Below are 10117 nucleotides of genomic sequence, written 5' to 3'. Positions count from 1 at the left end.
TTGTTTGTTAATTGAGAAAGGAACGTACCAGCTCAATTCAACACGATCGGCATCTTGCTCCTGGCTTTGAATAAGCTAGCAAATCCAGTGTTTCCAATACTAATTTATTCTTTTTATTTTTCTTAAACTGACATCTCAAAACAGAATAAATGTGTGTTCTTCTCTTCATGTTTTAGTAGCCCAACTACTTTGCTTTATTATTTAATCAATGTCATCAAATGTATCCCCCCAAAGAACTGAGGCTCTGGGAATTCATAGCTGTGAGAAAAAAAAAATGCACAAAACTAACAAAACTTTCTCTTTATAATTTAACAGTCTAATAAAACAAGACCTAGCAATATATTAAGAAATAAATCCAGTTACAAATGCATGTATATAGAAGGAACTTCTGAGGATGTCAGAACAGAAAATGATCAGCTATTTACAAGATACACAGCATGATGGTACAGTAGCCAAGACCCACCATTCAGAAACCAAATGTGTTCTCTCCACTGTAGGCAACATACAAGAATCCATCCTCATCCTTTTCCTTCTCATAAAGTTGTCCCATAGTTAAGCTTGAAAGGGAAAAAAAGAGAAATGGTTTGCATGGCTCATGCAAGTTGTCAGTGTTAACAGTTAGAACTTCATATAAACAAGGATTAATAAAAGCTACAACTTGTCAGTCTGTGTATAGGTTATAATTTTAAAAAAATGAGAGTAAATTAAAAGCAGTTGACTCCTAAGATAAGAGAAATGATCCTGGACTCTCTGCAGAGTAAACTTTTTGTATTTCTTCACAAATGCCATTGTCAGAATGCTTCCTTGTTTTGTTGGAAATTGGTCTCTATTTTGAAAACAAAAAAAAACCCTAGCAATTACTTGGCTGGTCAACTGCTCCAACCATCTATGTGCAGATGGCTGGAGCAGTAGACATCAGTCGGGTGCACAAGTGAAGCCTCCTCAGCTCACCTTCCTCCGACTTCCCAAAACTGAGAAAAGGCTAATGAACTGAAAGATGGAGATGGATGTGAGTGACAGGGAAAGCAATGATGTCATTCTGCCCAAGAGAGGAGCTGGGAAGATTTTTAAGCAGTACTTGAAATGGAAGAGAATTGGTGAGTAGTAGATAGATCATCAATCCTTGACATCCTTCTCTCTCTGTAATACAGAAGTTTATTACATAAACTGAAGCCTGTGAGATGAGCAGAGCCATGAACAGATTGTGGTTTTGTTTATTGGTTAAGAAGTTACCATTTTTACATTAATATTAAATGATCAAAGCCCTGTTTTTCTAGCTGAGATGTGACATCTCATTATGAACATGATAGAAGAGACAAGCGATCTCTCTTTCCTGCTCACAATTCTATAATACTGTTATAAAGATGACATAGAGGCATTCTCAGTACTATTAGAAGAAAACAAGCAGAAAAAGATGGTTCTCACGGATCCCTATTGTTTATCGGGTTACCTGGCGGGACTCTCTCTTTTAAAATTAAGTATTAAGAATGATATCACATCAAAGCATGTAATGACATACTATTTCCTTAAATGCTACTAAAGTATCTAGTGTAGAAAGTTGTAGTTGCTGCTTCTGCTATATTCTGTATGTAGCAGAAAACAATGAAACTTATTCCTATATAAAAGAATGCAAAAAAACTTTCTATTGCAATTATTCTTTTTTTCATAGAAGAAAACAATTTTAAAAAAAGAACCAGCAACTAGTTTGTAATGTTCCAAATTCTTTGTAAACTGACAGGTTATTGGTTTTTTTCAGAATAATTTATGGCATTTGCTATTGAGTATATAACGTGCAACCTTTTTTGTTATACTGAGAATCATTGTTTTCTTGATATTGACAATGTACATGTTTTGCACTCAACCAAATGCAACAACATTGTAACTGCAAAGCTCACCCTTTTGCCATGGAAGTAAATGATATGTTTTTCAGTCACCTTTCTTTTCAGCCTAGCTCAAGAAATAAGATATTTATCAAATTCACAAGGAAAAAAAAATTGTAGTGAGATTAAGATGTGACAGACATCTCCTAAAATCACCAAATGAGCCTTGAAGAGCAGTGTTACTGACCCTCTAATATGCACAGGCTTGCTGTAATGATTCTGAATAGCCTCTCACCTGGATTGTGGGACAGTCTTGTCTACAAAGAGGAAGATTGCCTTCTCAGATGGCAGTTGAATCCTCTTCCTGATGATCCACATGAACTGGGCCACGGTGATGTCAGACGGAACTAAGTACTTCCTCTTGTCAATATCAACGATCTGAGATCCTGAGACCTTCTCCACTATGACCTGTAAAGTGCAGGTGTGAAGGTCAGGCTGTTCAGGATTCGTATGAACTGACAGCTTTGGTAGATTGCTTGCTCGTATAGGCTTACAGTGGTGAGTAGTGGGGATGAACAAAAATGTTTCCTGCTCACAACCAAATCAGAGGTAGAATTGGCTTAGCACTGTAAAACCTTATTCTACAGCTACACTGAAACCTACGTTTATATACACAGTGGCTTGGAACTTCCTGTGCCCATGTTTGGCAGTCATGGGGTAAAAAGGTGCATTATGCCTTAAAGACATCTGTGACAGGAAAGTATGCACATCACTTAACCTTTTGTACGCTGATGATATGAAATTACTGCAATGTGGACCCAAAGCTGAAAATGAACCAGCAGTGTACCCTAGACACAACTAAGGCTAATAGTGTCCTGGACTGCATTATGCAAAGGACTGGGAGGTGATCCTTCCTCTGTACTGGTACTGGTGAGGCTACCTTTGTATTCTGCTGAACTGACGTTTGGAGTATTCCCTCATTGCTTCAGGAATCAGAAATTGACTAAAGAAAGGAAAGATAGCAAGATGACCACAAACAAAACCAAGCAAAAATAAACAAACCAAACAGGTGCAGGGGGGGCAGGATAATTAAGTGTTGCTATTGAAAAAGGCCCGATACTCATTGTACTACACAGACTGATTCTTGAAGGAAAAATACAGCAGGTCAGGAAATGGGGTTTACAAGAGGTTCCAGGGTCTCCATTCCTTAGCTCTACATTCCACTTGAAACATTAAGTTTGAAAAACACTGTTAAATTGGCACCAACTATTTGGTATCAATGGTATGCCGATCAATTTGAATCATCAAACAGAAAACATACTGGTCCAGACAAAGGATTGCTGCAATTTGCGATTCAATTCCTGTATCTGTCTACACCTTGCTGTCCATCCCTGATACAGCAGCATGTCATTCTGACTCACACTATGTTTCTTTTTCCCCACAAGTTATCGAGGATATTTTTGAAATGGATACATGGATACTGTGAAGATGTACGGTCACCAAGGATGCAGCAGTCTATGTGTGAGGGAATAGTTAGTCAAGAGAGAACAGCAAGGATCATATCAGCTTGCCAGATTGCAACTGGAGAAAATCTTGTGACTAGGTGCAACTGAGCAGCAGAAAAAGCCAGTGGGAATGAAGATTCTTCTCTAGGCCGTGCTGACGGAAAAGTTACTTACCAAAAGGTGAGAGGCAGGAGTGGCACTAACCAGCACGTGGTCAGATAGGATGGAAATTTTACTCTCAAGCAAGTCAGTTGAGAATGTGGTCATGTTGCTAGCTGTTACATAAGGATGTGAACTGTGGTCTTTTCAGAGACTGAAACATGGTAAAAGGGATTGCGGAGAGAGAGCCCATTCACTATTTAGCAGGTATTAATGCTCCTCCAAGAAAGGAGGGGTCACCACTCACATTGGCTCTTCAAACAGGGTTTGCATGGGGAAATTCACCATGATGACTGGTTATAGGCGTGGAATACATGAGAGATCTACATCATCTAACTAATTTAGCCGGGATGGAAGATGGTCAAGGTTTCAATAGTCTTTATAATCTTTCTAAGGATCAGGCACAATCTTCATGACAATGAAGGCATTTGCTGGGATATAACTGCCATTAGAAGAAAGTAGGACCATGATAAATCATAAAAATCCCTAGAAAGTTTTTAGAAAGCTTATTTGTCAAAATGCACTGGGGCCGAGGAGGAAATGTTGGACTAGTTATATGTGTTTGGGGCTTCTTTAAAACATCTAAGGACGCAAAAAGGACAATTAATTTTCTTAGTGGGAACTCAGAGTGGGCAGGATGGAAACGTTGTATCCACCTTTGCCTGTAAGTACTCTGTTGAAGCTGGCTTGGCTACTCACCGGGACACGGTCGGGGTATTTGGCTCGGATTTTTGCGGACTCGACACATCTGTGCTCTGTGAACAAAACTCGTAATTAGTCATTGCATAGTAATTACATTGCTGGTGTCCTAGGCCGAGAGGGCAGCGCCGGCAGGGCCGTGAGCCTGCGGGGATCGCGATCACATTCCCGTCTCTGAGCGGGTCTCTAATTTTTCGCGGAGACCGGGCATCGCACTACCTTTCGGCGAGGGCCGCCAGCGGCTGTCCGCCCACAGACAAGACGACCGCCTGGGGAAGCCGACCGCGACAGATGGCGACACGGGAGACCGAGGGCAGCGGGGCCTCTGCCAGGCAGCGCCTGGCCCAGACCCACTCTTACCCAGCGCGTGGTCCTCCTTGAACATCCACTTCATCGTGCAGGCGGGCAAGGAGCGAAGCCAGAGGCAGCGAGGCCCTTGTGCGGGGGGCGGGGGCTCGTGCCAGGCCCTGTCGCCGTCACGGTCCCTGTCACAACAACAGCCGCCGCTCGGCAGGCGGGACTTCCGGCTCTCCTGTTCCCCGGCAACTGCTTGAGCAGCCGCGCTTCCGGCCTGCCATCGCGGGGCGGGGCTGTGGCATCTGGACACGGAGTCACCTGCCGGGTGCGAAGCCGTCCGCAGGGCTCCCGGGGAACTTGAAGCCGCTCCACAGACTTCATCGCCCCGGCAGGTGTACCCATGCGTGTGTCCCCATCCCGCTGCCGGGCGCTATCTCGCCGACGGCCCCGGGAAGCAGCGATGCGCGTTCATTGGCTGACGCGCCCGTGCCCTCGGCGCCGATTGGCGCGGCGTCTCGTCAGTCCGACGCTCCGCCCAGTGCAGCGCTGAAGGCGCGGGCGGGGGTGGTGCTTGCGGGCGCCGAGGGCCGCTCGCCATGGCTGGCGTGGAGTTGTACTCGCATCCCGCGCTGTACACGCGCTACCGGGCTGGGTTCTGCTCCGCCGCTGCACTGGCGCTCTTGCTCATCACGGCGCTCACCTATGTGCCGCCGCTGCTGGTGGCCTACCGGAGCCACGGTGAGCGCCACTGGACCCCACGCGGCCCGGCCGGGCCTGGCGCAGTCCTGAAATCTCGTGCTGTTTCTGCTTTCAGGTTTCTGGCTGAAGCAGAGCGCGTACCTGGAGCAGCCCACTGTTCGTTTCCGGTACGAGGCTCTCTTCGTCGCCACCATCGGGTCCGGCCCGGGCAGCTTCTTGGCGTGGAGCACATTCCCAGCGTTCAACAGGCTCCAGGAGGACAGGCTCCGAGTCCCGCTCCTGTCGGTAGGCCTGCCCGGGGCGGCCCGGCAACACTGGCGAGAAGCGAGGCTGCAGAGCGGGGGCAGTGGACCGGCAGCCGGCTCAGGGCACGAGTGCTGATGGCGCTTCTGAGCGGGTGGCCCGTCAGGCACTGCTGCCTTCAGGTAGCAGCAGCTTTATGTATAATCTTGTGCCTCACATCGGGATTTGCTGGAATTTTAATGAGTCTCGTTTCACTCCCTCTCAGTGTTACTGAATCGTAGCATTAGTTAGGTTGGAAAAAGCCCGTGAGACCAAGTCCAGTCATTAATCAAACCCTAATAATTTTGCCACTAAATCATGTCCATAAGCACCGCTGGTGGTTTGTGTGAACACATCGGTTTACTTTCATCAAATTAGTTGTGCCCCTCTACCCTGACCACATGGCTTGTCATGATGTGAAGTTTGCAGGGTACCCCTAGATTTGGAAGTAGATATGTGCCTTCAGAAGCACATAATCTCTGCCTTGCAGTCACTTTTCTTTCTGGGATTTCACAGTGGCTGTTATTTTTCTGTCTGCCTCTTTATGAGCCCTGCTGTATTTTGCAAGTAGCTAAAGTACTGGACACTCTTGTCATACAAGCGTTGCAAGCCTTAGCTTACAGCCAGGAATCAGAGTACAGAGACCATTTAAGAGGCATGCTACAATCGCGGATGCACAAGCCTGACCACCAGTCATATATTTGCACTGTGTCTTACACAGAAGATCCAGCACCAAGGCATGCTTTGTGGCATGCAGGGGAGATGGCTGGAATGGTCTAGGGCAGAAAAGATCTTGAAGTAAACTTTTCCTCCCTGGAGGGGTGTATGAGACCTTGTATAACAGAAAACAGTGTTGGCTTTTTGTTTGTCTCTAGTCCTCTGTAAATAGTCAGGTAGCTTTTTATTACATTCCTAACTATGCAGTTTATTTGCTTTCTTGGTATGTGCGTGCTGCAGTTGTAGGGTCACCTGGGGTTTTATTTTTTTTGTTTTTCTTTCTAACAGAAATTCTTGTCTTTAAAAAAAATTTATTTAGACAAGAGAAGAAGACAAAAATCAAGATGGCAAAATGGATCAGTTGCATTTTAAACTGGAACTTCCATTACAACCAACAGAGCATGTAGTTGGCGTTCAGCTGATTCTACTCTTTTCCTACCAGCTTTATGTGAGCATTTTTAGTTTTGTTTCTTGTGATGCATAGACCAATTGTAAAATTCCAGTAGCGGTTATACAAAAGATGAAAAGAAACCTTCCACGTTTGAAATTCCTATCCAAAATATGTATTTCACTGAAAAATATTTAATTTTCTCCTCCTCTGCTGTGTCATTCCTAGTCTAGCTCTCTTGTGTGTTTTGATATGCCTTGTTAGGGTTTTTTTGTTGTTGTTGTTGTTTTTTAAATATTTTTAAGCTTTATATTCTCTTGGGTTGTAGTGCACTCAGTATACAGGACAGAAATGCACAACAGTGAGTATCAGTGTGGGTGGCACCTGAAAATAACTGAAGTCTTGCAATAGGCAGAAGGATGTACATTCTACAGACTGCTGCGTCTTGACATCTGAGGTGGAGAGTCAGGCTGTTGCAGCAGCCTAAAACTCCTTAGATTTTGCTTAACAGCTCATGAAGCATCAATAATCATCTGCCAGGATCTTCTGTATCTTGTAACTGGGATGAGGAAGTGTTATAGGAAGACAAGACAATGCAATTCTGCTGCCATTGTACCTCAAATGGCAGTGCAATTAATACCTTAAAGCAAACTGTAAACCACCAGCACACAGAGAACCCAGGGATACAGCTGAAAAGAGCAGTAATACAGAGCTGCTGTTGGGTGCAGCTGTACCGACAACAAGTTGTTTTCCTAGGGAGATTAGGCTGTTTCTTTCGAGAGTCTTGCTGATTGCAAATGGACAAGCTTAGCAAGCATAGCTTTGTGGTGTAGAAAACATTCTTAAGCCTGAGGCCCAGAATAAAGGCCCAACAGTCCTGATTTTGGGCTGAAGTATTTGGTCAGGTATTAGTATCACAGAGAGTTATGATATTCACAACATTTTTTTTTAATCCCACTGTAAATGTGGAAATTTTCCTTCAGACCGAGTGGTTGATAAGAACTAAGGACCTCCCTTCTTTATTTGGTTCTTGTTGTAGAGTACAAGTCCTTGATTTTGACTGCTGAATTTTTTTAAAGTGTGTCTCCAATGAATGTGTTTAGTCACCTTGCTGCTTTTTACATGTTATGGCTAGTCAAAACTTTCTGTCATTGGCCACAGACATTGCACTTCACTGAATCTCCTGTGGAACTTTGTTGAGATAATAAAGTTAGTTAACTATTAACTAAGGTAGTTACCTTTTTTTAAAAAGCGGTATTTTTTATTTGATGGTCTCTTGTATAGACGAAGGTGATGATCTGAAACTTGGGAGTCCTAGAAAAGTCAAATCCATGTAAAAAAATGTGTAGATATCAAGAGGTAGAAAAGTACATTGTGTCCCTCCCCCCCCCACCGCTAAATTTAACTTTTTTGTGTTCACTGTTTCAGAGAATGTCAACATTTGTGATGCAGAGCATGGCTTTTCTTCAGTTTTTTTCTCCTGTGCCAGGGTCTCAGCTCTATGTGAATGGAGACTTGAAATTAAACCAGAGGCAATTACTTAACTATTGTGGACTGGATACCAGATACAATGTGAGGAAATGTTTTTCCCTTCCCCATCAATTCAACCCCCCCCTCGATCTCTTAATCCTCCTAGTATCCTAGGTGACACCCTTATTATTTGTACTATTGCACAGAGTGAGCTGTAAGACTTTTGAACTGGTGTCTTCTTGTTAGATTACAAGAAGGAAGAGGTTATTCAGCCAAGATGTTCAGTCTGATGTTTGTGTTCATTCCTTGAAGAGCATGGTTACTTTGTGTAAGAGACTCAGTAGAATTACTGTCTTGAAGACTGGAGGAATAATTAAAGTGTCTCCTTGTTGTAACAGGTGTCTGTGGTCAATGGCACAAGTCCTTTTGCAAGCGACTATGATCTGGCAAACATCATTGCAGCATATTGGGATAGAAATGGTAAGCCTGAATGTGTAGCTACAGGACAGTAGTAGTTAGCATACTGGCAGGTGTTTTTTGAGGTATATGACTTCTGTATTAATACCTAAAAGCCCCTTAACCTGGACATTTCCTTTCTCCATTATAGTGACAACAGTCTTTTCAGATCCCAGCCCCGTTTGGATGACTGGAAGAGCAACGGATACGCCATTTATCCTTAATGCTACCATTCGTTACCCAGTGGAAGTTATCTTATATCCTTCAAAAACTGCACAAACTGCGACATAACAGGGTTATATTATCTGAGCCTCCACCACATGCAGGCCAAATGATAATGTTTTCTCTCAGATGTGTTGCTAAACATTTTTTTTTGTTAGCTAAGCAAATGTTACAGTTCTGGAGTTGATGAAATACCTATTTGTCCATTCCTTCAGATGGTTGTGCCTTCATAACCACTTTTTGCCTTTCTGTATTGGTAACCCGTGTTGCTTTTCAGCTTTGCTAAAAAGGCCTTTAAGGCACTTTGTTAGCTATTGTCAGGGAATATTCGTAGTACATCTTGCTTTGGTTCTGCAGTACCTGCTGTCCTGATCTGTCACAGATGCCACTCACAAAGCATGATACTGTAGTCTGTGACCTAAAGCAAATGATTAGAAATCTGCATGCAAGATCATCTCACCAAATAATATCTCCTGCAGTGGGAGGTTGTTACATCTGTTCATGCGCAGACAGAATTTTCTTCTTTTGAAAAAATAATTCTTCATTCATTATGTTCTTAGTTCTTTTTCTGAGACAAGAACAAGTCTGCATTTAGAAGAATCTGTATGGAGCACACTTCTTACAAGATTTGTTGGCCTGCCTGAATATTAACAATAAGTACTTCCCGACGACTCAGGCACAAAGTAGGTACTTCACCCAGAATTGGTTTAAATGTCTTCTAGGCCAGACGTTCTCTCCAGCTTTTGTTACCTACCGTGGTAGAAGGCTTTTAGGTGTTTCTGTGGTTCAGAGGCTTATCATTTTTTTCACAAACTGATATCTTAACAAGGTTAGTGCCTTTCTGCCTGTGAGTTTCCTTGTTTAGATATTGCAATGGTAGCATCAGAAGGTTCTCTATTAGACTCCTTGACTTTCCTTAAATATCAGCCAGGATTTTGGGAAATTATTAAATTTGCCTGGATCCAGTATGTCAGCATCCTCCTTATCTTTCTTTGGGTGTTCGGTAGGATTAAGACATTTTTGTTCCAGAATCAGGTGTTGACTACAATTCCAGTATCACCAGTTCTGCCTGTATCGCCACTACTATCCTACAAACAGCACCAGTCCTGAAGAGATGCCTGAGAAGACTTTGTAGAAATGCCATTTAAAAATAGTTACCTGATTTTATTCTCTATACACTTCTTACTTCAGAGGATCAGAATTTTGTAAGTATATTTCAAGTATGCTCTGTGCATCCTTTTTAGAATACATGTTTATTCATCTCATTTCTTTAGGAACACTGCTTTGGAGCTGGAAAAGTTTATATTTTTGACAGTAAAAAGAGCCTAATTATTTTTTTGCAGTTGGAACATGCCTCAAAAACGATTTTGAAAACTGAAAATAAAATGCTAAAAGTAACAACA

The 10117-nt window shown here is 43.0% G+C and overlaps 2 protein-coding genes across 2 annotated transcripts; one reads left to right on the top strand and one right to left on the bottom strand.

Moving 5' to 3' along the window:
* Positions 1-88: 88 nt before the first annotated feature.
* GABARAPL2 (GABA type A receptor associated protein like 2) lies at positions 89-4698 on the bottom strand. Its single transcript, XM_084215212.1, has 4 exons — positions 4544-4698; positions 4184-4239; positions 2116-2288; positions 89-557 (listed from the first exon to the last, which is right to left on the bottom strand). The coding sequence occupies exons 1-4, from the start codon at positions 4575-4577 to the stop codon at positions 467-469; spliced, it is 354 nt and encodes a 117-aa protein (XP_084071338.1). The 5' UTR covers positions 4578-4698; the 3' UTR covers positions 89-466.
* Positions 4699-5052: 354 nt separating this feature from the next.
* TMEM231 (transmembrane protein 231) lies at positions 5053-10117 on the top strand. Its single transcript, XM_084215407.1, has 7 exons — positions 5053-5218; positions 5295-5464; positions 6498-6626; positions 7995-8138; positions 8435-8516; positions 8644-8754; positions 9640-10117. The coding sequence occupies exons 1-7, from the start codon at positions 5077-5079 to the stop codon at positions 9822-9824; spliced, it is 963 nt and encodes a 320-aa protein (XP_084071533.1). The 5' UTR covers positions 5053-5076; the 3' UTR covers positions 9825-10117.

The sequence above is a fragment of the Fringilla coelebs genome (genome assembly GCF_963513975.1).
Source record: "Fringilla coelebs genome assembly, chromosome: 14".
Taxonomy (NCBI): Eukaryota; Metazoa; Chordata; class Aves; order Passeriformes; family Fringillidae; genus Fringilla; species Fringilla coelebs.
This window is presented reverse-complemented; position numbering and strand designations above follow the sequence as displayed.

Bases quoted from the DNA above. Each gene is read 5' to 3' on its own strand.
- TMEM231 (XM_084215407.1), top strand. From the start codon at position 5,077: ATGGCTGGCGTGGAGTTGTACTCGCATCCCGCGCTGTACACGCGCTAC. The intron at 5,465-6,497 runs GTAGGCCTGCCC...AAATTTATTTAG, and splicing joins TCCGAGTCCCGCTCCTGTCG to ACAAGAGAAGAAGACAAAAA. The intron at 6,627-7,994 runs GTGAGCATTTTT...TCACTGTTTCAG, and splicing joins TCTTTTCCTACCAGCTTTAT to AGAATGTCAACATTTGTGAT.
- GABARAPL2 (XM_084215212.1), bottom strand. From the start codon at position 4,577: ATGAAGTGGATGTTCAAGGAGGACCACGCGCTGG. The intron at 4,240-4,543 runs GTAAGAGTGGGT...TTTTGTTCACAG, and splicing joins CAAGGAGGACCACGCGCTGG to AGCACAGATGTGTCGAGTCC. The intron at 558-2,115 runs GTGAGAGGCTAT...TTCCCTTTCAAG, and splicing joins AAGACTGTCCCACAATCCAG to CTTAACTATGGGACAACTTT.